Consider the following 24977-nt stretch of genomic DNA (forward strand, 5'->3'; position numbering starts at 1 on the left):
CTAATCACTAATAAAAATCAAAGAATTAAGATATCTTAGATTAACTAGATAGAATAGGATTAGTTTATGATAATAAAAGACTTAATTCTTATTTATTTATAATATATATAGAGAAAATTTAATCTGGCTTAACTGCTCATCATATGATTAATCCTAATTACTTGGATTAAGAGTTTTTGCTCTCTTAAGCGGTCCGTGAAGCTTCTCTCAAGTCTTGAGAGGAATTCTCAAGTGAATATGTAAAATGAGAACTCAGGGCCTTTTTATAGGCTTCTGGGGCCAGGGGTAGTGCGAAAGAGATCTTATTAGGTCCAAATCAGCCCCTACAGAAGAGGGGGCATCCCCAAGCTACTCATTGGATTCTAGAAGGGTTCTGGAACCTTCTGACCACCCCCTATTTAGCTTGAGGTCCAAGTCTGCTACTTTGGATGGATTTTCTGTCATTTTTGATAGAATAGTTAATGATTAGCTTCTAGGCCATGTGATTTCTTATCCTTTATGCCATGTGATATAATTAGTTCTTATTGTATCCAATCGTTTATTTGATTAAACTAATTGTGAAATCTTTTGGAGAGTCTATCGGGGTCAAATTTGGCCCGAATTGAATTTTGACAGTACTAGCTATAGTATTGGCGTGTTTTAAGATTTAAAAAATACCATTTTCGACTAGTTTCAGGCTAGGGGTGTGCTAGTTTTTATATAAAGTGCTATCAATTAAAAATCAAGCTCATTTTCTAATTCCCAAAAAGGTGGAAACCTTACAGTCATGTTCTCTCCATTGCCTCTTTGAAGCTGTATCTCCTTGTTGGAATGTGTGTTTGGTGAACCGTCTATGACATTGCATTCTTAGGTGAAAGCTCTATGCAACAAGGTAAGCCATTGTTGCTGTTTCAAAGAATTTGTCACCGCCTCGTCCTAACATAGCTCATAACTCAAATTTTAAGCATAGGAATGGAAAAACAATCATAGGAAAGGTGTTAGGATTTCATTGCTAAGCTTCCACATGCATTTTAAGCCAAAATTAGTTAGGTCAAATCTGCCATACTGTGAATAATCACATTTTTTGCAAGTGGTAGAAAGGTGGAACTGAGACCATAGATGCATGTATCTAGGTCTTCCCTACTTGTCCTAGTGATTTGGTGATGATTGGGTGATGGAAACTCAAGAAACTAGCACTTATACTGGCCGAATTAGCGGCTAGCTTTTGATGATTAACGTCTGTTTGAGTTGAGATAGTTGATATGTTTAGGGCGGTTAGCCCAAAGACTAGTTTTTGAAAGTTGAAAGGAGAGCTATGCTACGTTAGCAAAAAGACACAAATGAGATCGCGACATTCGTGACTTTTCTTTCTCCCACTTTCACTCTTTCTCTGCACCCGACGTCAATTTCTTCTCCTTTATTGAACCTGCTCTTCTCGCAATCTATTGTGCTCTGAAGTAAAGGCAGGCGTCAGTTTCTTCTGCTTTATTGAACCTGCTCTTCTCGAATCTATTCTGCTCTGAAGTAAAGACAGGTACAATTCTCTCTCTCTCTCTCTCTCTCTCTCTCTCTCTCTCTCTCTCTCTTTCTCGTGAGATGAGTACTGTTATTCCAGCCCGGGGCTGTATGGACTCTATCTTTCTACAGATTGAACCTGCTCTTCTCGAATCTATTCTGCACTGAAGTAAAGGTAGGTACAATTCTCTCTCTCTCTCTCTCTCTCTCTCTCTCTCTCTCTCTCTCTCTCTCTCCGAGATGAGATGAGTACGGATGCGCAGGTTATTCCAGCCGGGGGCTGTGTGGACTCTATCTTCCTACAGGGGTTGAAGCAGGAGCAGACCCCGCTGGGGGTGCATCCTCTATATTCCGCATGGTACATGCTCTGCATCCTGCGGGGTAGCCTTTGTTGCAGGCAATATCAATTCAGCCAAGGGCTGCGTGTGGTAGACAGGACAACTTCGGACAGTTTTGGCAGGACATCGGGCACAAGGTCCTTATTTTACTTTTGGCTTATGGTTCATGCCCGTAGTGGGCTGTGAATGTGCTTTTACCCGCCGTGGGTTGTGGACTACTTACTCTCCACCTGGTTTCAGCTGAGCCAGAGTGTCGAGGCTTTTTGAGGTTATTTAGCTGGTCTCCCGAGCGGGGCTTGAGCCCACATTCTGTATGCAAGACAGGGTCAGCCGTAGTGCTCCAAACCCTATCCTATTCCTTCTTTGGTTGAGCTGTGTTGGCTCCCCAAGTCGAGATGAGTCTCTCCTCACTTGTGGGATATGTATTGAGTCGGATCTATTGGTGACGCCGGCCACTATAGACCCGGCCTTAGTTCGCTCTTGGGCTATTGTTGAGCCCGTGTTCAGTGCATTGTGCCTCCTTATGATATGTATGCACCTTGGGGTTAACATATGGTATAAGAGCTCTTGAAGATTACCTCGCTAAAGGCATGAAAAGCTGGCCCGAGAGGCAGCACGAGCGAAAGAAGAGGGGAGTACAGATGCTTTGTGTGTGGACGAAGTGGAAGACCCGCCTGACTAGGGATGCAGACGGCCGGGAAACTATTTGTTGCACCCTGAGCAGAGGCACTGTGGTGCTGATTGAAATGGGCGTCGATCGAAGTCACGGAAGCTGGCCAAGGCAGCCTGATTGCTTGACTAATGAGTCCCCTAACTGGTTAGTCAATGGAGCCAAAAAGGGCCCGCTGATGGAGAAGACATGCAAAGCCGTTGGCCGGCATGAAGGGAAGGACAACAGAGGTCGTCGTCATCATGACTGACCCTCGAACTCAATTGATAGGGAAGGTGAATGCGCACAGTGACTTCATATGGGACCCCGGAGAAGGTGCCCAATACTGGGATGCGTTCGATTATGGAACGGCATGCATGCGTGGAGGTGCAGAGATAATAGCACGAGGGAATGCACTCGGCCGGGTTTGCCCGTCTTGATAGACGGGAGGTAAAAAGACCAGTATTGCTCCTAATGGATCAGAAGGTTAGGACTCGAATGCAGGCCATAGATGGCCGATGGATTCCCCATAGGGAAAAACATGTTGGACGAACAGGAGATGAGCAACATAAACACGAATCGAGGGGCCTGGTACTCACACGGACTGGTATATATCAGCTGGTGGGCACAGCCAGGCTGCAGATTATGCTGAACCAGAATGAGACTAGACAGAGGACAACGAGTAGACTGTCTGGGGTAGGAAGACGCATGAACAATCAGAGTGATCCACTTCGGAAGATGCGAAACAGGGCATGGGACCCCCAATTAGGTAGTGTGGGCACACTGATGATTGTAGCTTTCTTGATACGGTTGGTGCTCCAAGGGCTTGGTAGTCACGAGCAAGGCATGCAGGTGATAATCAGCGTAAGGAATGCGACACGGACAAACGATAAAAACAAGGCTGATCCATACTCAAATACAGGTCTCAAGGCCTACAGTGGGGTTCCATCCTTGTCGTCACAGGTTGTGAGTGTAGACAATGAGCAGTCCTTTCAGCTAAGCCAGAGTGTCGAGGCTTTTTGAGGTTATTCGGCTGGTCTCTTGAGCACGGCTTGAGCCCACATTTTGTATGCAACACAGGGTGAGCCTTAGTGCTCCAAACCCTATCCTACTCCTTTTTTGGTTGAGCCGTGTCACGTGACACATCCAACCCTATGTGTCCGTGGACAAGCTACAACACGACAAGGGTTCAGTCAGTCTAGATTTAGAAGTGATCTGGCACTTTTGTGAGTCTATTCGTAGACCATGCATGCCCAGTCACTTAATGTAGATGCATATCCTCTGGTTGCACACAACATGATCATCACTATTCCCTTCATAATCCATCAGATTCAGTCAGGGGAATTTTCCAGTGCATTTAGCCTTTTTTCCCTATTTTTGGTATTTTCAATTATTATTTTTAAGTGACTTTCCAACAAAAGTAGGAAGGGCAATTTTGCTAAGAAAATATATAAGCAAACCCAAGTTAGCACTAAATGGTAGAAGAGGTAGCAGGAGCTCCACGCTCCGCAGGCAACTTCTCAGTAGAACCCCCCGGGCAGGAGACTTAGTGTTTTCAGCCAAGGACAGCTTGGCGTTTTCTCCATTGAAGATCAGCCCCAGCGATTTGCATTGCAGACCAACCCGGCGACAGCCGGACACAGCAGATCAGCCTAGCGTTTTTGCATTTGCAAAATCCTGGCGACAGAAGGACCAAAATTCAGCCCTAGCGTTTTCGGTTACAGATCTGGTTGCAGATTAGCCCCGGCGTTTTGCACCTTTACCGCGACGAAAAGTCAAGGAACATCAGCGTTTTCAGTTTTCAGCAGTTAGTACTTGCAGATTAAGTCCCGAACCTCGCAGATCTCACCTTCCCGCAATAGTTCCTCGCCGCACGGTCAGTTTCCGCAAGGTTTATAGTTTCAGCCTGGAAAACGCAGCTTTCAGCATCTGCGTTTTCAGCCCATTGTCGTCGCATCGTCGTCATCGACATCGTCACCGACATAGAGTCAAAATTCAGCGAATAGAAGATTAGCAGAGTTCAGCCCATAGCATTTTTGGACAGCAGTAGAAAGATTGAAGATTTCAGCCCTAGTGTCGTCGTCGTCATCACCGTCGTCATCGTCGACATAGCCTAGACTTGCATTAGTCTCATGCATACCATTTGTACCAGATTGTGCAATCATAAGTAGACCACTCTCGCCGAAGGGAGTGGGGCCTTCGGAGGAGGGTTTTACAATGTCCCTGGTGTCGTATCTCTCTTCTCTCTCTATCTCTCACTCTCATACACTTGCACGCACAGTGTCCATTCACTTTATTTGTGATCATAGCATTCTCTCATTAAGAACGGAAGGCTCTACCTTCCATAAGAACAAAAGGAACCTTGAGCATAGTTCGGAGCACTCATCTTGAGCAAACGGAAACAATCATTCCGCTGCACCTAACAAGCCGTGTTGGCTCCCCGAGTCGAGACGAGTCTCTCCTCACTCGTAGGATATGTATTGAGTCGGATTTACTGGTGACGCCGGTCACTATAGACCCGGCCTTAGTTCACTCTTGGGCTATTGTTGAGCCCGTGTTCAGTGCATTGTGCCTCCTTATGCTATGTATGCACCTGGGGGTTAACATATGGTATCAGAGCTCTTGAAGATGACCTCGCTAAAGGCGTGGTTCAGTGGGGAAGTGGCGTTTCTATGTTTCGAAAAAGCCATGCGCCGTGTGTTTTCGTGTTATGATGGATGGAGCAATGGCGAGCAGGGATATGAATGGGAGGCGGTGCAAGATGCTATGCAAGCCTTGACCCTAGCACGCTCCAGAATCATGGAGGTTTACCACCGGGATGTAAAGGAGATGCGGATCGAAAGTAAGAGAACGAGAAAGGTACTCGAAGGGAAGAAAGCAAGCATGGAGGACGAACTCCGTCGGCAAGAGCAGGTGATAACCTGTTTTTTTGAGGACGTGTCTCTGATGCATGAAAAGTTGGCCCGAGAGGCAGCACAAGCGAAAGAAGAGGGGAGTACAGATGCTTTGTGTGTGGAGGAAGTGGAAGAAAGTACGGCGGATGATTGTTATGAGGAAGAAATGAGCGAGGAAGAACTGTCAAGCAAGCTAGAGGCGATGTTCCCCGGCTACGCCGATGCCTGTTATGTGGAGGAAGTGATGCATGGAGCCGGGTGCGTTGCTGATCATGACCCGTCGGATGGGGAGCTGCAGGTGTGTGAACCATACTCAAGTCGTGAGTACTGTGTCAGTGAGGAAGACGAAGAGGGATATCAAGCGGATCAGGTTGATGTGTATCTCCCGTAGGATGGGGCAAGACAAGTGCTGACAAGGCTGAATGAACTGATGCTGGTGCCAGGTTTTGGGAAATTGGTGGCCAGCGGGCGAGATGAAATGGGCAGCAATGAAACACAGAAAGAGACTGAGGAGGAACACCAGGTAGACCTTGATGCATCCTACTTCCCACGTGAGGAGGAAAAGGGGAAATATGCGTCGAGTCAAGATGAGATGGTGAACCTAGAAGGTGGCATGAATGCCGTGATGCTAGGGTGCACTTGAATGTAAGGGATGCGAGCCAGGTAGGGCAGTTGATATGCGCCTAACCAATCGTATGGCGCTGAGGCGGGTGACGGGGTTGATGCCGAACACATCAGCTAATGGTACCTACAGCCCAGGTATGAATAACCTTGACCCGAGGACGGTTGGGGATGCAGGAATGCCAACTATGAGCAAACTGGCTCGGAACATGGGTAGTAAAGAGAAGTGTGGAGATGCTTGGGAAGGATGGTTAGAGTCCCCGCAACCGGGGGGAATGGGCACGGAGTTACCAGAGGTGATGGGTGCGAGTCTGATGCGGACGGACATTGATGTGCAAGAAGAAACGGGACGTGATTGGGGGTGTGACCTAACAGCGATGCACAATGATCGGATTATAACTGGGGTTATGGATAGTGGACGGAGAATGTCCGCGAAGTTGACTTATGGATTGTTTACAGGACCGAAGCTATGTGGGGTGGATCCACTGAGGCTATCCGCCATAAGGATATATCTAAGTTGGGAGAAGCGAGCATTGTCGGGGATGCACAGGCATGGAACTGAAGTGAGTAGGAATAGCGAGTTCCCGACTATGGTACCCTCGATGAGGGGCCAGTTGACTAGAGATGCGCGAAGCTGGTTTGAGTGCAGCGGGAGCCCCCAAGTCTGGTTTGAGGGGCCAGGCATGATGCTTTTGGAGGGCTGGGTGTCCACTCTTTCGGGGTGTCCTACAAGAGAGCTGACAACCTTTGTTCTGGTCTGGGTAGCATGGACTATTGTAGTCAGGGCTAAAGAGTCGAACGAGATACAAGTACATCGCAAAATTGGGGCCAATTTTTTTCCCGAAATCGTAGGGAGTTGGGAACGCTAGAATATTGAATTTGGATCTGTTACTATGCTCGTCTTATGGTACTATAGCTTAATGCTCACTGGATGCAGCACTGAAGCTGGCATGGTGCTGAGTAAAATGGGCGACAACCGGGGTCACGGAGGGTGGCCAGGGCAGCTTGATTGGTAGCATGGGAGGAATTGAGGTTGGGCAGCCCGTCAAGTCAGGATGAAACGGCGAACCTAGAGCGTTGCATGGATGTCGTGATGCGGGCCAGGAAGGGCCAGTTGATCACGTATAACCAATCGTATGTCGCTGAGGCATGGGACGTGCTTGATGTCGAAGCCATCCGCGGATGCTAGTTATAGTACAAGTACGAGTAGCCTTAACGCGAGGATGGTCGGGGATGCAGGAATGTAAGCTATGAGGTAACTGGCTTGGGGCATGTGTGGTAAAGAGAGTTGTGGGGATGCTTGGAAAGGGTGGTCAGATTCCCTGCATTCGGGTGGAATGAGCAGTGAGTTACCAGAGGTGATGGGTGTGATTCTGATGCGAACAGACATTGATGTGCAAGAAACAGCAGGACAAGATTGGGGGCATGACCTAACAGTAATGCACAGTGATCGGACCTCAGCTGGGGTTATGGAGATTTGACGGAGAATGTTTTCGAAGCGGTCTTATGGGTTGTTTGCGGGACCCAAGCTACGTGGGGCAGATCCATAGAGGTCAGTCGCCATAAGGATACAACTCGGTTGGAAGAAGCAGGCCCTACCGGGGACGAACCTGTATGGAACTGAAGAGGACACGAATAACTAGTTCTCGACTATGGTACCCTCGACCAGGGACCCGTTGGCTAGAGACGTGCGAAGCTTGGTTGAGTGCAATTGGAGTCTCCGAGCCTGGTCGGATGGGCCAGACATGATGCTTTTAGAGGGTTGGATGCCCACTCTCTCGAGGTGTCCTGCGAGACAGCACGCGACATTATTACTGGCCCAGATAGCATTGACTACCGTAGTCCGGGTTAGGGTTCGAGATACAAGAACATAACAAAATTTGGGCCGAATTTTTTCAGGAAAATGTATGGGCGTAGGGGTTTTGGAATATCGAATCTGGAACGATTACTATGCTCGTTTTCTTGTACTGGGTACTAATGCTCATTGCGCGCATCCACCTTCCCTATCAATTGAGTTCGAGGGTAGCAGTCTAGATTTTTGTTGATGGTAGGCTTTGGGATCAGCTGTGTACTACGTTGAGGGGTCATTTTATATGCTTCTTTGAGGTTCTAGATCAGTCAGAATTTTGCATGTCTGAGGGAGAGCTGGACCAGCAAGATGGATTATTTTTTATATGTTGTTTACTTGAGTCAATCGCCTCTTCTTGTCTCTAGGTGATTGGTTGTCTTTTCGTATGTGGGATACGGTTTTGCCCCCTTTATGACAGACCACGGATCAGCCTTTCGTATGTGGGATATGGTTTTGCCCCCTTTATGGGAGACCGCGCATAAGCCGTACCGATGGTTTTGGAATTATAAGATGCTCCACCATCATTGGTTTTGGATAAGCATAGTGGGTGATTGACACAAGAGCGTGGACTCTCTATCATGGTTCCGGACCAAATGAGTGACCATACACTACGCAAATTCATGGATCAACTGTAGTGGATACGTGCGGATTGGATTTCTTACTGGTTAGGCACATTCTCCGTGTTGTTAGAGCTTAGTAGAGTGAGCTATTCCAGAGCTGTGCGTACATTCATGTTGTGGGATCCCGGCTTGAGTGAGGGGACATGTTCTATGTTGTTCAATTATAATCCCCATCTGGGGTTGGTTTGCATTGCCTCCTTGAGACTTGGATATGCAGGTTCAGGCTACAGTTTAGCCTTCCCACCATCAGCTCCAGCCCTCCTGTTGGGCCCTTTTTGTTAATCGCTTCTAGGCTCCCTTTGTCTTATCAAATCAGCCCTACTTTTCCGCTCTTTTTTGACCAAGTTTTGTGGCTTTCGTCTCGGCATTTTATCCTTAATGCAGCCCCCATTTGATGGCTGGGTCCGGTTGTGTATGGCTGGATGACGGATCAGCTAGTAGTCTTTGCAAGACTCGTAATTGCCTCTTAGTTATGGTGGAAATAGTTATGGGATGCAGACGGTCGGGAAACTGTTTGTTGCACCCTCAGCAGAGGCACTGTGGTGCTGATTGAAATGGGCGCCGATCGAAGTCACGGAAGCTGGCCAGGGCAGCCTGATTGCTTGACTAATGAGTCCCCTAACTGGTTAGTCAATGGAGCCAAAAAGGGACCGCACTAATGCACTAATTGCTGGATTTGCCCAATAGGGGTAGCGCCAGTAGGCACCAGGCTGTTTCCACCGGGATGTGTCATGATCAGTTGATGGACTGATTTCTGGATTTTCCCAAGAGGGCACAACGAGGCAGCAGGTTATGCTGAACCAGAAGGAGACTAGATAGAGGACAACGAGTAGGCTGTCTGATGCAGGAATACACAAAAACGATCAGAGTGATTGACTTCAGAAGATGCAAAACAGGGCATGGGACCCCCAATTATGTAGAGTGGGCACACTGATGGTCGTAGTTTTATTGATATGGTTGGTGCTCAAAGGGCTTAGTAGTCACGAGAAGGGCACGCATGTGATAAGCAGCGTAAGGAATGCGACACAATCAAACGATAAAAACAGGGCTGAGGTAAAACAGGGGCAGCAATATGGGCATCATCACTCGCCAAGCATACCCCTTATCATCATTGACCTTGTATTTCCCTGTTGTGGATCCAAACCAAGAAACTCTCCAAATAAAACATACTGGATGCGGTGCGGGCTGGTGCTCACCGGAGCCCACGCTCTCGCAAGACGAGCACTAAGCGGTGTTGGCTAAGATAGAGTCACTGGAGTCATGCCAGCAAGGCAGCAGATGAACGGTACACTTATTGCAGCCAGCAAGGCAGTGCGTCGACATGCGATTCTAGAATGTGGGGCTGGCAGCCGAGCGGCTTCCATGGGTTGATCGCTTGGATTAAGTTTATGGTAGGAGAGGACACTAAGTATATGCTTGTGTGTGGTACTGGGCACTATGTGCCATGTTCAGAGGATGAGGTTTATGATGTTTTTCATGATGTAGAGGCACTCGATGAGGACATCGAGCTTTTTTGGGGGAGGGGTGAGTGTTACGGGTCCCCTTTTTGGAGAACACTTCGGGACCCTTCACCACTCCTCGGCTTCTCGAAGCTAGCACATTGTCATGTTCCGAGGCCTCGAGGGCTTCGACCCTAAACCCTAAACTAAGTCTGGGTCTATAGTGGCCGGCGTCACTAGTCAATCCAGCTCAATAAGTATTCCGTGAGTGAGGGGTAACTCCCCTCGACTCAGGGAGCCAACACGGCTCTATAAAAAGAAATAGAATAGGATTCTGAGCACCACGGCTCACCCTTGCTCGCATACAAAGATGTGGGCTCAAGTCCCACTTGAGAGACCAGCCGAGAAACCTCAAAAAGGATGAAGGAAAAGAAATTAGTGAGGAAGAGTTGTCGAGGAGGCTGGATGCAATGTTTCTCGGCTATGCCGAGGCCTATTGTGAGGAAAAACTGTTGCATGAAGCCGAATGTGGTGCTGTTCATGCCCTGTGGGATGGGGAATAGACCTACGAGCCAGATGTAAAGCTTGGGGACTATGAGGAGCCTCAGGAGGAACTTACGGAATCCTACCTCTCGATCAAGGAAGGAATGCCAGTATGCGACAGCTTGCAACAGCTGGCCTATGCATGATGGTGCTGTTGTTAGCAAACCAAAACTAGGAAAATCGATGGCCAACGAGCCAGACTCACACAATGAGTATTGTGCGAATGAAGGAAGTGGGGAGGAGTGCAAAAAGGTTACTGTTGACTCGTACCTCCTGCATGACTGGGAAAAGCAAACTAGTGCGGAACAAGAATGTGCCGCGCCCAAAACGGGATCCATGGAAATGCTTATGCCTATGGAGGTGCTGGATGATGGGACTAAAAAAGAGGTGAGGCTCGGAGAAGTCCAAGATTTGTTGAATGAAGCGGAACACCCGCTAGGCCTGGCCGATGGGCATCAAGACCAGGCTAGGTTGTTGGAGGTGCCTTGTGGGGTGCCGTTTTCAGGTTATGCTGCAGTACCGGCCTCTTTGGAGGAGACTATTCCCGAGAGCGTAAGGGAACCAGAACGGGTATGGACAGAGGAGGCCAGCGGCCAAGGGTTGTGGCTAAAACCACCTGAACCTGTTCGAAATCAGGTTGAAAGAAGGCAGGTTGTGGTATTGAAGGCTGAGCCCGGGATATTACGCAGGCAAAACCAGGGAAGGCATGACAAAGTTCTTTTTTATGGAAACGTAGCGGGTGCGAACCCTTTTGACGAAGAGTTGCATGGTGACCGGGTCATGGCAGTGGTTATAGTGATTCAAAAGGAAAGGCAGTTTGAGTTCTCTTATGGCTTATTCATTGAGCTGAAATAGGTTAAGGTGGACCCTCCACGAGTGGTCGCCATTAGGACACGGTTGAGTAAGAGGATGCAAGTCATGTTATGGATGCACAGTTATGGGGCTGAGGATGGCACAGTTGGCCAGTTCTCAGTCATGGTACTCTCGACAAGGTACCCATTGGTGGGAGATGCTCAAAGCCTAGATATGGGCAGCTTAAGCTTCCGGGACTGTCTTGACTGGCCAAATATGGTGCACTCGAAGGACTGGATGTCCTTTTACTCGAGGTTTCCTGCGATGTGGCGGATGACCTCCTCAATGGTGGAGATGGCATGGACAGTTGGAAGCCGGGCTAGAGAGCCGGGTGAGATGCAGGGATATGACAAAGAGTGGGCTTGGTAATCATGCAGGGCTTGGTAATCACAAGTAAGGCACGCAACAGCGTAAGGAATGCGACACGGACAAACGATAAAAACAGGGTTGATTCATACGCAAATACAGGTCTCGGGGCAGCCTACAGTGGGGTTGCATCCTTGTCGTCATCACAGGTTGCGAGTGTAGACAGTGAGCAGTCCTTTCAGCTGAGCCAGAGAGGTCTATGTCGAAGACGATGAAGTCAACGACGAGGTACTAAGGGTCTTTGTCGACGACGCCTGCTCATTGTCGTTTGCCACCCGTTAGTGAGAAAATGGAAGAGTCACCACCTCCTTTGGAGTGCGCAACCGCCTAGTGATGGCTACAATGAATGGATTTCCCAAGGATTGTACGCCCGTAGATGATCAAGCTGATGTCGAAGATACCGTGTACTATAGCAGTCACTGGTGAGAGACCATACGAACCACGATGAGATGGTGTCCTAGCAGGAGGTAACTTCATCCTCTGTTAAAGACACAAGCCAAGAGGCTGCTGTCCACCCAAAAACGCAACTGCGAGGTGATGAAAACGGTGTTGTCCAGCGATTTTCAGCGTGCCTAGCAGGAGGTAACTTCATCCTCTGTTAAAATCCACACCCCTTCAAGGTGCAAGAATAGGTGATTGCATTTGAAGAAAGTTGTTGCCTTCATATTTGGTTAAAACATCGTAGTGCTTCCTTGCAATAGCCATGTTGAGAATATCCTACAATGAACGCATCCAAGAGACGAGATTTTAAATAAAACTTTAGTAGATACTAACTTTAATAATCAATAAAATGACCAACTAGATTGTCACATAATTACTATAGCTTAATAATAATATAATAAAGCTCTAAAAACTAACATAAGACTATTAAGCTAATTACAATGATTTATACTTAATTTAGATCATAAATAAAGCTATATTAATTATAATAATAGTTAATTAATGCTAATCACTAATAAAAATCAAAGAATTAAGATATCTTAGATTAACTAGATAGAATAGGATTAGTTTATGATAATAAAAGACTTAATTCTTCTTTATTTATAATATATATAGAGAAAATTTAATCTGGCTTAATTGCTCATCACATGATTAATCCTAATTACTTGGATTAAGAGTTTTTGCTCTCTTAAGCGGTTTGTGAAGCTTCTCTCAAGTCTTGAGAGGCATTCTCAAGTGAATATGTAATATGAGAATTCAGGGCCTTTTTATAGGCTTCTGGGGGCAGGGGTAGTGTGAAAGAGATCTTATTAGGTCCAAATCAGCCCCTACAGAAGAGGGGGCATCCCCAAGCTACTCATTGGATTCTAGAAGGGTTCTGGAACCTTCTGACCACCCCCTATTTAGCTTGAGGTCAAAGTCTGCTACTTTGGATGGGATTTCTGTCATTTTTGATAGAATAGTTAATGATTAGCTTCCAGGCCATGTGATTTCTTATCCTTTATGCCATGTGATATAATTAGTTCTTATTGTATCCAATCGTTTATTTGATTAAATTAACTGTGAAATCTTTTGGAGATTCTATGGCGGTCAAAATTGGCCCGAATTGAATTTCGACAGTACTAGCTATAGTATTGGCGTGTTTTAAGATTTTAAAAATACCATTTTCGACTAGTTTGAGGCTAGGGGTGTGCTAGTTTTTATATTAAGTGCTATCAATTAAAAATCAAGCTCATTTTCTAATTCCCAAAAAGGTGGAAACCTTATAGTCATGCTCTCTCCATTGCCTCTTTGAAGCTGTATCTCCTTGTTGGAATGTGTGTTTGGTGAACTGTCTATGACATTGCATTCTTAGGTGAAAGCTCTATGCAACAAGGTAAGCCATTGTTGCTGTTTCAAAGCATTTGTCACCACCTCGTCCTAACATAGTTCATATTCATAACTCAAATTTTAAGCATAGGAATGGAAAAATAATCATAGGACAGGTGTTAGGATTTCATTGCTAAGCTTCCACATGCATTTTAAACCAAAATTAGTTGGGTCAAATCTGCCATACTGTGAATAATCACATTTTTTGCAAGTGGTAGAAAGGTGGAACTGAGACCATAGATGCATGTATCTAGGTCTTCTCTACTTGTCCTAGTGATTTGGTGATGATTGGGTGATGGAAACTCAAGAAACTAGCACTTATACCTCATTGATTAGCGGCTAGCTTTTGATGATTGACGTCTGTCTGAGTTGAGATAGTTGATATGTTTTTTGGGAGATTGATACTCTCATGTAGCCTCCATGCACTAGTCAAATCTACTTTATCCCATGAATTGACAATTATGTTCGTGGTTCTTGCTATGTCTATAATAAGGCAAGTGTGAAGCTTGGTAGCCCACCCACGTTTGGCACCGTTGCCTAAACTAGGAAAAACAAGAGTACATAGTGAACATTGTCCTTGACTTCCTCGAGATGACCTAGAGTAAAAAATTTCACTTTAAAATCGCCAGTTGACGAGTGTCGTCCTTACTTGTGTAGAGGTAACTTGGGAGTAGATGTACTTGTTGAGAGCCTTCTAAGATTAGATTAAGTTCATTGGAGTTGCTTGACGACTAGGTTGAATCAAGTCTAGAGTTAAAGCTCATAAAACTTCAAGAAAACAAGAAAATAGTGCAAGTGGACACTTTCCACTACCCATGAAAAAAACCATTAGGAGTAGGGTAAGTAGATTCTAAGATGGATTCCTGATTCAATTCATAATCCAAAAGAGTTATCCATGAGATTGTTTTTGTGGATTTGAAAGTTTCAAACTCTACAAACCTAGCAATAGCTTAGTTGCTCATTAAAACTGAGGTTCGGGTTAGAGATTGTGGTTGAGGAAGCCATATGAACCCTTGAGTAAGCTGGAATGTGCACTTAAAGTCAGTTTTAAAAAGTTTGCGACTAACACGGATTATTTTCTCCCACTTGAAGATTTTGAGAAAATTTCATTCTAACTTGATAGAAGTGCTTGAAAAACATCTATGGTAGGTTGTCAGAGGTAAAAGTATCCAAAATAACTTAAAAGAAAATAATCACAATTATTTTTTATTGGTGGATTTTGATGATTTTTGCTAAGTTTGACTCTTGCACTAGAGATTACATACCTATATGAGTAATTTATGTGAGTTTGATCGCATTTTCACTTTAAAAATGTACCAGATCTGACTTGGTCACAAGCACATTGGTAAGTATATGTAATATCTACCAAAAGTGGTCCAAACACAATGGAAATTTCACTAAATACTTGAAATAATGTATGTTGGGGGTGTGAGCCCTTATAGTTCAACTAGTATGGGGCAGTTAGCTAATGGTTGAGCGTGAAGTTGTTGTGTAAGGTTAGATTTAATGTGAAATGTATACATTTTTGCAATAGATTACATATATAATGTATTTTTTTGAATAGATAGATAGATAGATAGAGAGAGAGAGAGAGAGAGAGAGAGAGAGAGAGAGAGGTGGAAAGAGATAACAACCCTTTAAATTAAATAAGGTATCTTTTCTTTAAGTAATAGTATTTATTAAAAGAAGGATTTCCGGAAAAAACATTGTATCCATTTGGAGTAATCGATCTAAATTTCTTAATATAAAGTGTTTCTAAGTGATTTGCTTTGTCCTTTATTGTTGTTGAATCTATAATTTCGATCGTGAACTTTTTGTTGAATGGCTTGTATCTACTAATGTCAGTTATCATCAATTTAGTATATTGTTTTTTATGTTGTAAAATCTTTCTTTTTAGATTATTCGTTTGTCCAATATTTTTATTTATTTATTTATTATACATTGTAATTTATAAATAAAAATCTTACTTTTATTTTTTGGAGTTGTTGATTTTCGGGGAGACTTTGCTTCTGTAAAAAAAAAACAATTAAACTCTTTTAAAATGATTTTGTATGAACTTTTATGAGTTATAATATAAATATATAAGATATTTAAAATATATTTAAATATTTTAGAATATAGATTGTTATTTTAAAATAAACAATGGATTCACATTTGGGTGGAGAGAGAGAGAGAGAGAGAGAGAGAGAGAGAGAGAGATGTGAGAATGCATTATTTGACTATGTTGATAATTGATTTAAAATATTATTGAACATTTGGGTGGAGAGAGAGAGAGAGAGAGAGATGTGAGAATGCATTATTTGACTATGTTGATAATTGATTTAAAATATTATTGAACTTGTTGGTATTTGAGTAAAATGAGAATTTTTGGAGTAATAATTGTACCTTGACTGGTGGATGTAATATCTATAGGTATTGAAGTTGATTGCAAAGATGATTCTCTTTTATTAGCTATATCCATATCTATAAACAATGTTATATGTAAAAAAAATTTAGTTTGAATAATATAATCATTTATAAATAGAGAAGAAATTATGATTTTATACCATTGCTTTGATTCATAGTAATGAAAAATTTGCAAGTAGTGCCATATTGCCTTCGTGCAAATTCCATATCTAGTGATACTGTAATGCCCTTCAAAGTGATTGGATCTTCTTTGTTTTTTACGTTGTATAGTTGCTCATACTCTTTTAGAATGGTTGAAGCTAGTTTATTATCAAGAGTTTTCAAAGAGTCTTGTAGCCAAAATGCAATAAGTTTATAGCATATGCTGAAATTCCATTCGTGTGTTTATCTAGTAAAGCTTGAGCTTCGTATCGCTCAAGCATTATATCTTCATTTGGTAAATCTTCTTTGAATATCTTAAGAATTCGTATTGTTAGACCTGCAAAAAAATTGTATTTGAATTAATTATATTTGAAATTATGAATAATAGAAGTAAATTTTTTAAAACATAAGCTGAATTATTTATCATCTGCAGGGAGTTCTTTAGTAGTATGTATTTTTTTTCATGTTTGAAACATATTATCGGCTGCGTCCATATATTGGTTTAGCTCATCATAAGATGGCGAGCCATAAATGTAATTTATTGGATCACGTTTCGAGATATTTGCATATTTAAGTTGTTTGATTTTTAAGAAGAAGTTTTCTCTGTGTTGCCTTTTTTATTTTCGTTGCTCTTGTTCTTTTTCTTGTAGGTCTATTGTGGCTTTTGCTTTAGCTTTGATAGAATTGAAGACCTAATATATTTTAACACAATTTATACATTTAAGGTTATAAATATTGAAGTATGTGATTAGAGATATAAGCTTACCTCCATATTTTTTAGCTTTCAATCTGAAAAATATAAAAATGAATTTATTAATAGTTTCTTTTATATCAATATAGTAATAAATTATAGCACCTTAAGTTTGATATAAAATAATTTAGCATACGTTACTTTTGTTTTAATCTTTGGAGCATACTTTTGTAAGTTAATAATATTTATATATATAATGGTTTATTACTTGTATTTAGAAATCGTTGATTGTAATTGAATTCAATATTTTTATGTTCTTTCGGTTAGTCGATCGAGACAACATGACATATAATAGTCCAAGAGAAAAACATTTTCGAACTATTAATAATGACTTACCAAAGATAGTACATCCTTGGGATTTATGTACAGTCATTGCATATGTTAGTGTTAGTGGAAAAGATGTTTTATGATACCATGTTCCATTGTATGTCTTTTTTTGATATTTAGATCTTCTAATAGTTACATTTTGTTGTGTATGATTTACACGTATTATAAGTTTTGTTATAATAGATGTTATATTGTTATATTTAATATCTACGATTGTCCCAAAAGTTCCATTAGCTATACCTATTGCGAGATCTATGTTTTGTGTAAACATTACTAATGCCCCTATTGCTACTTTGGATAGGGTATGAAATTCTGTATCATTTATCCAATGTTGTAGTTCTGGTATATGATGTGCTGTAGTAGCAATATCTATATTGAATATATTGAAAGGGTCGAATATTTTTAATAATATGAGGTCATTACAGTATATGACATCTTTATTATGTGTACATAATATAGTTGTCTTTATTTATATATTGTTCTAAATCTTTCTCCTGTATAAATGTATCTTTTAAGTATTTATCTAATTGTGATTTAGATGGTTTACTTTGTCTGATTATATTTAAGAATCAATGAAGTCTAGATCTGAACAATGACGTATTGAGGTATATAATGTGTGGTGTATAGCTAATTTTCAAAATGTAGAATTTGTTATTACACATTTTTGGCATATCAAGTCTTTATTTTTACAATTACATATTGCAGGCAATTGCGTTATATCTCCAAATAGAAGTAGTTTTTTAGTATTAAATATTTCTAGCATAGATAAATTATAAGCTTATGAAATTTGGAGTATAATTGTATGTAATATTTGTGATGTCATCATTGAGAATTCATCAATTATAATTACATGAGAAGATCTTATTTTAATTGAACGGATATCATATGGTTCTAAATTAGAATGAAATAATTGATTTTTATTAGGTAAACAAAAAAAATAATGTGAAGTACGTGCTAATCGACTAAGTCTTGTAGCTGCTACTCATGTGGTTGCTGTTGTTGGGGTATAAAGCCCAATGTGGTCGCCCAGGTAAGTGGGCGGGCCGCCAGGTATGTACACATATTCTTTTGTAAAAACCTAATAAGAACTCATTATGCTCTACTCATTACAGTAGAGTGAGTTCACCATATCGTCGTGCTCTTCTTCTCGCACTCTCGCGTCGCACTTCCGCTCGTACTCCTTCAACTGGTATCAGAGCTCAGATCGAGGCTCGGGGCAGCACTGCAGGAGGCTAGAGTCACCAACTCAGATTGGAGTGAAATTCGACAGGCGAAGACACGGCCCCAAATCCTGTGGGAGAGACCGAAGGCCTTGGTGTGCTTAGAATTTCATTCTGAGGTCATCTCGGCCAACGTTCGGCTTCGACAATGGTCTGCGCAGGCCATTTTCGACTACGTGGTCTCAGCGGGTGCAGATCCGACTCTGCAAATTTGGGGTTTTCGGCCTACGACTGTAGGTGCTGAGGATATCGACACTCCCAGAGTGTTGATTTGTGGCTGTTTACACATCGAAGGACGGCTCACAGTTCTTGGAGGCGTGTCACATACGATACGGGCGCATCTACACAGAGACTGTAGGCGACATCCACTAGTTCATCAGGTAGCTTGTGTTTGTTGCTTGATATTCCAGATTTCATCCTGACATTGCAGGTACTTCCACATGGGATGTATTGTCAGAGATGATGTATGTCTGTTGAGGGTTTGCTGGCTGTGAGTCACGCAGCAAACAACCGCCGCAGCGGTTACAACATACAGTGGGAAATTTGTGGATGTATGACTTTGTGGGAAGTCTATGTATTGTCAGATTTACTGCAGCCTTTGTTGAGGGTCGAGTGAGGTTTTATTGAGCTGGGGGATTCTCGAATGTTGAGATCCTTTCGGTGATACAGGTCTTGGAGCGATCCCTCGAGCACCCTTAGATAGGCAGCTAGGATGTATTGACTGTGAGTTAGATAGTTGGGATTGCATCTTTGCTTTATTGCCGTTGAGGCATTGTTGCAGTCTATGCTTACAGGAGAGTGACAGGACAGTCAGAGACAGTACAGGTGCAGGACAGGTTTACCCAAAGCATACAGTGTTAGAGAGACAGTGGTTTTTTGAGCTGTTTTTGGTCTGTTTTTGAGTACACCAGAGCCATTTTACAAAGGAGACTCTGTCCAAATTTCTGCAGAATCTGAAGCTTTCTTGGTTCATTTGACAGGTTGATATTGGTTCAGAGGTCAGTTTACAGGGGAAACTCTATCGAATTTTTCCCAGGAAAGTAAACTACTGTGAAGCGTAGCTATGGCTGGATCACAGGACACTGCTCTTTACAATATCAAGAAGCTGGATGGAACCAATTTCCCATTGTGGAAGAAGCAGATTTGGCACGTGTTGGTACAAAAGAAGTAGATAAAACCTATAAAACTCAAGGGGATAAAACCAGAAGATATGGACGAAGATGAATGGAGCGAAATGGATGAATTGACACTTTCTACCATTATGCTGACTTTGGCAGAAAGCGTTTACTTCAATGTAGCAGACGAGATGTCGGCTTATCAAGCATGGTTAAAGCTGAGTGATCTTTATGAGAAGCAGAGTGAAGCTTCACAGGTATACTGGCTTAAGAAGCTTGTTGACTTGAAGATGAAAGAAGGGACACCTATGTCCAATCATCTGAATGAATTCAACACAATCTACAGTCAGTTGTCAGCTCAAGGTGTCAAGTTTGATGAACCTGTTAGAGCTATGTTCCTGTTGATCACATTGCCGGAAAGTTGGGACACTTTTCGCACAGCTTTGAGTAATTCTGCACCTCCAGATGGTTTGAACATAGCAGGTGTAGAAGGAAGTCTGCGTACTGAAGAAACCAATAGAAAGAGAATGGACAAAGGCAAAGGAACAGCCTTAGTTGTTAGGGGAAGGACCAAAGAAAAGTACGAAGGTGGAAAGAGGAATCAGTCTCGTAGCAAGTCTCGCAGTGCTAAAGGCAAGAGTGACATAGAATGCTACCATTGTGGCAAGAAGGGTCACATGAAAAGAGACTGCAGAGAATGGAAAGCAGAAAAAGGCAAAGAGAAAGCTGAAGACCATGGTGAGAAGAACAAGTCCTCAGTGAAGATTCAAGAAATAAATGTGACAAACACTGTTGCAGAGGATGACAGTCTAGTGTCAGGAGACATCTACTTCTTGAAGAATACAATGGATTCAGCTCTTCTTACAGCATCTGATGGAAATGCACTGAGTGACTGGATTATAGACTCAGGGGCATCACTTCATGTGTCTCCAAACAAGGAGTGGTTTACTTCTTATGTGACCACTAAAGATCATGTTCGGCTAGGCAATGGGCAGACATGTGAGATCTTAGGTGTTGGAGATGTTCAATTGAAGTTTCAGAATGGCTCTTCTTTCACGCTGAAGAATGTGAGACATGTTCCCGCAATTACAAAGAGCTTGATCAGCACAGGTTTACTTGATGATGCTTGCTATGTCACCACTTTTGGACAGAACATGTGGAAGATATCCAAGGGTTCTATGACAGTAGCACATGGAGTAAAGTCTGGAGGACTTTACATGATTTATGTATCAAATGTCTCTAAAAATATAATCAATGTAACCGAGCAGCCGAACATTTCTTTGTGGCATAGCCGGTTAGGACATATGTCCAAGAAGGGAATGGAAATCTTGTCTCGTTCTGGTTATTTGCCTGGCTTTTCATTTAATGATTTTGAATCCTGTGAACATTGTCTGTATGGTAAGCAAACACAGTAGCCACATAAGCATAGAAGCAGTAGAAGAGATACACAGTTGACACTTGTTCATAGTGATTTGTGTGGACCTATACCTAACCTATCTCTAGGGGGAGCTTCTTACTTTATGACATTTAAAGATGATTACTCGAGGAAAGTATGGGTTTACTTTCTCAAGCACAAGGATGAAGCGTTTAGTGTTTTCAAAACGTTTGTGACACTTGTGGAGAATCAGAGTGGCAAGAAGCTTAAATGCTTACGCACTGACAATGGTGGAGAGTATGTTTCAAAGGCCTTTCAGGACTTTTGTGAGTCAAAAGGTATAAAACGTGAACTTACTGTTCCTTACAATCCTCCTCAAAATGGTGTTGCTGAGAGGATGAATAGGATCATACAAGAGAAGGTCAGAAGTATGTTGTCTAATGCACAGCTGCCAAATGGGTTTTGGGCTGAAGCTGTATCAACAGCTGTTCATCTTGTAAATAGATCTCCTAGCAAGGTTTTGCAGAAGGATTCAGTGCCAGAGATGGTATGGTCAGGCAAAATGCCCTCATACAAGCATCTCAGAGTCTTTGGTTGTGAGGCATATACTCACGTTCCAAAAGAATTTAGGAACAAACTTGAGCCAAAGAGTAGAAAGTGCATCTTTCTAGGCTATGGTAATTCTGGTGGTATGGGGTACAGACTTTGGGATCCCGAATCCAGAAAGGTTGTCCGCAGCAATGATGTTCACTTTAATGAATCCAAATATCATTCTAAACCAGAGAGGGTTGAGGAGATTAGAAGAGTTGTCTTCCAACAAGATGGACCTGCACGTGCAAGACAAAATGTCAGGGCTCAAGAAGAGCAAGGACAAGATAGAGTGGAACCACAAGTTGTGGCTGAGCCTGAGCCACCTATTGTGCGTAGATCTGGACGTGTCACGCGACCTCCTGATAGGTTTGTTCCATCTATGAACTATGTCATGTTGACTGATTGCAATGAGCCTTCATGTTACAAGGAAGCAATGCAAATGAAGGACTCCGGGAATTGGCAATTGGCCATGCAGTCAGAGATGACAGCTCTGCATAAAAACCAGACATGGAAGCTAGTTAAATTACCACGGGGCAAAAAGGCTCTACCCTGTAAATGGGTTTACAGGTATAAGATCACCGCTCATGATAGTCAGCCAAAGTACAAAGCAAGGCTTGTTGCCAAGGGCTTTAAGCAAGAACAAGGCATTGACTTTGATGAAGTCTTCTCTCCGGTGGTCAAGATGACTACATTGAGATGCTTTCTTGCATTGGTTGCCATATTAGATTTGGTGTTGCACCAAATGGATGTCAAGACAGCGTTCTTGTATGGTGATTTATATGTGGAAATTTACATGCAGCAGCCAGAAGGGTTTGTTGAGAAAGGCAAGGAAGATTGGGTATGCCAGTTGTTAAAGAGTCTTTATGGCTTAAAACAATCACCAAGGGCATGGTACCATAAATTCCACAAGTTTATGCTTTCTCAAGGCTACAAACGTAGTGAGTTCGATCATTGTCTATATACAAAGAAGGCTAAGGATGGTAGTTGGCTGATCCTTGTTTTGTATGTGGATGACATGTTGATTGCTGGCAAGCACTTGGAAGAAATTTCAGCTTTGAAGTCAAAGATGGCAAAATCGTTTGACATGAAAGACATGGGTGAGGCAAGTCATATACTTGGTATGCGCATTGAGAGAGACAGATCAAAGAAGTTGATTTGGTTATCTCAAACAGAGTATATTGACAAGGTTTTGCAACGTTTCAATATGGAGAAGGGAAAGGCATTGAGTGTTCCATTGCCACCATATGTGAAACTTAGCAAACAAGATTGTCCTGTGTCTGAGGAAGAACATACTGAAATGGATAAGATTCCATATGCGTCTGCAGTGGGTAGTTTGATGTATGCAATGATTGCTACTCACCCAGACATTGCATTTGCAGTGGGAGTAGTAAGTCGATACATGTCAAACCCAGGCAAGAAACATTGGGAGACAGTGAAAGGAATATTGAGATACTCGAAAGCTACAAAGAGTATGCGTATATGCTATGGGAGTCATGAGCTAAGTATAAAGGGTTTTACAGACTCAGATTATGCAGGTGACTTAGACAACCGAAGGTCTACGTCAGGGTATGTCTTTACATTGGCTGGTGGAGCAGTATCATGGCGTTCTAGATTACAAGATTGTGTTACTCAGTCTACTACAGAGGCTGAATATGTTGCAGCATCAGAGGCATGCAAAGAATCAATTTGGCTTAATCGACTAGTAACAGATTTGGGAATCAAAGAAGAGATGCCTGTGTTATATTGTGATAGTCAAAGTGCTATACAATTGGCTCGCAATCTAGTTTATTACTCAAAGACAAAGCATGTGGATGTGAAGTATCATTTCATCAGGGAAATGCTCGAGGATAAGCAACTTCAACTTGTCAAAGTTCACACCTTAGAAAATCCTGCTTATCTACTTACAAAAGGACTTCCCTCAGAGAGCTTTGCGCATTTTCGCAAGCAGTTAGGTGTAGGGTAGTACATCAGTTCTCTACATCTCTTGTATATTAGCTTGTATAGTAGCTTCTCTCACACTTAAAGTACCACATTGGACTTTAAGTGGGAGGTTGTTGGGGTATAAAGTCCAATGTGGTAGCCCAGGTAAGTGGACGGACCGCCAGGTATGTACACATATTCTTTTGTAAAAACCTAATAAGAACTCACTATGCTCTACACATTACAGTAGAGCGAGTTCACCATATCGTCGTGCTCTTCTTCTCGCACTCTCTCTCGCGTCGCACTTCCGCTCGTACTCCTTCAGCTGTAAGGAGGACTCCTATGTTTTTGGTTATACATTTAAATGTGATATATTGAATTAGAAACGTTTTCCCAGATCCAGGTGTTCCATTTATTATATGTAACCCACCCTATTTTTCAAAAATTTTATTGTATATTAGTTCTTGCTCTTTAGTCAAAGTTGTATTTTCTATGTGTTTAAGCTCTTGTAGATGTATTATTGGATCATATTGATTCTCTCCTACAGTTTTAATATTGGTCTGTTTTTCTATAAAATCATTTGATATTAAATGTTCTTCTAAATTATGTATGGGATGCATTTGAAGTATTTGATTTGTAATTTGTTGTTAGATTCATCGATTAATAGATGTAATTGAGAATAATTTCCAACTAGATTCTCTATGTCTTCTTCATTCTTTATTATTTGTCCTATTTGACATTCTAAAAAGTAAGATTTTTCTATGTTGTTAATTGAGATTAATTCTTTTTCATTACGAAAATGTATATGTTTTAATAGAATAGTAAAAAAAAAATCTTCCATTTGATGGACAGGGTGAAAATCGATAAATCTTACTAATTGTTTATACTCTTCTATTTCATTTCCAAATAAATCATGCATTTTACATATTTTCTTTGTTGTATGCTTGAGTATTTTGTTAATTCTATAGTGATGAAAGTATGAATAAAATGTTAAGCTTTCCAATTCTAATGGTCTTGCTGTATATAGATCAATTGGATGTAGTATAGAGGTTTAAAAATTTTGTATATATTTTTGTCTTTTTTTAGGAGGTGAACAATCTATATAAGTTACCTTTTCTGATTTTTTTATGATTGGTATCTCTAAACACATCATGGCTGCTTCGGTTGCTGATATTGATTTTGTTAATACATAATAAGATATTAGTTTGAGTTTTGTATCATCAATATTATTTAGTCCTAATGGTTTTGCTGTTTCTAAATCGATATCTATTTTTCCTATAGGTTCTGATTTCAATGTATATTTTAGTAAGTAACATGATAAATCTGTATTGGTTACTTTTTGAATATTCATATGAGCTTGCCATAACAGTAATACTCCTATATGATAGGGGACCACATTTCTGTGTTCTAATGTTGGTCTATAATAAAGCCATCGTTGAGTTTGTTCATGAATAATTGGCTTATGATTACTTTGAATATCGTATGAAAATCCATATTTACATTTAATTTTTTTATTTGTAATTCTATTTTTCAAGATTCTCTATAATTATATATTTGTTTTTTGATAACTAAGTTATGCAATTTATACTCAATTGATGTTGGATCAAATTTATTTATTGTATGTAAATAAGGTATATGGCTATCTATCTCTAAAGAT

The 24977-nt window shown here is 41.8% G+C and overlaps 2 protein-coding genes and 3 pseudogenes across 2 annotated transcripts; all 5 read left to right on the plus strand.

Annotated features, from left to right (window-relative positions):
• Window positions 1-1153: 1153 nt before the first annotated feature.
• LOC147436155 (uncharacterized) lies at window positions 1154-4575 on the plus strand (annotated as a pseudogene).
• Window positions 4576-5088: 513 nt separating this feature from the next.
• On the plus strand, window positions 5089-5766 carry LOC147436156 (uncharacterized). The gene has a single exon (XM_086489066.1). It carries the CDS (start codon window positions 5089-5091, stop codon window positions 5764-5766), a length of 678 nt encoding a protein of 225 aa, XP_086345192.1.
• A 39-nt stretch (window positions 5767-5805) lies between these two features.
• LOC147436157 (uncharacterized) lies at window positions 5806-6334 on the plus strand (annotated as a pseudogene).
• A 540-nt stretch (window positions 6335-6874) lies between these two features.
• Window positions 6875-9251, plus strand: LOC147436158 (uncharacterized; annotated as a pseudogene).
• Window positions 9252-10615: 1364 nt separating this feature from the next.
• Window positions 10616-11934, plus strand: LOC147436159 (uncharacterized). The gene has a single exon (XM_086489068.1). It carries the CDS (start codon window positions 10631-10633, stop codon window positions 11300-11302), a length of 672 nt encoding a protein of 223 aa, XP_086345194.1. The 5' UTR covers window positions 10616-10630; the 3' UTR covers window positions 11303-11934.
• Window positions 11935-24977: the final 13043 nt, after the last annotated feature.

Source organism: Adiantum capillus-veneris, chromosome 18 (assembly GCF_014529385.1).
Source record: "Adiantum capillus-veneris isolate H3 chromosome 18, ASM1452938v2, whole genome shotgun sequence".
Lineage (NCBI taxonomy): Eukaryota > Viridiplantae > Streptophyta > Polypodiopsida > Polypodiales > Pteridaceae > Adiantum > Adiantum capillus-veneris.

Bases quoted from the DNA above. Each gene is read 5' to 3' on its own strand.
- LOC147436159 (XM_086489068.1), top strand. From the start codon at position 10,631: ATGGCCAACGAGCCAGACTCACACAATGAGTATTGTGCGAATGAAGGA.
- LOC147436156 (XM_086489066.1), top strand. From the start codon at position 5,089: ATGGTATCAGAGCTCTTGAAGATGACCTCGCTAAAGGCGTGGTTCAGT.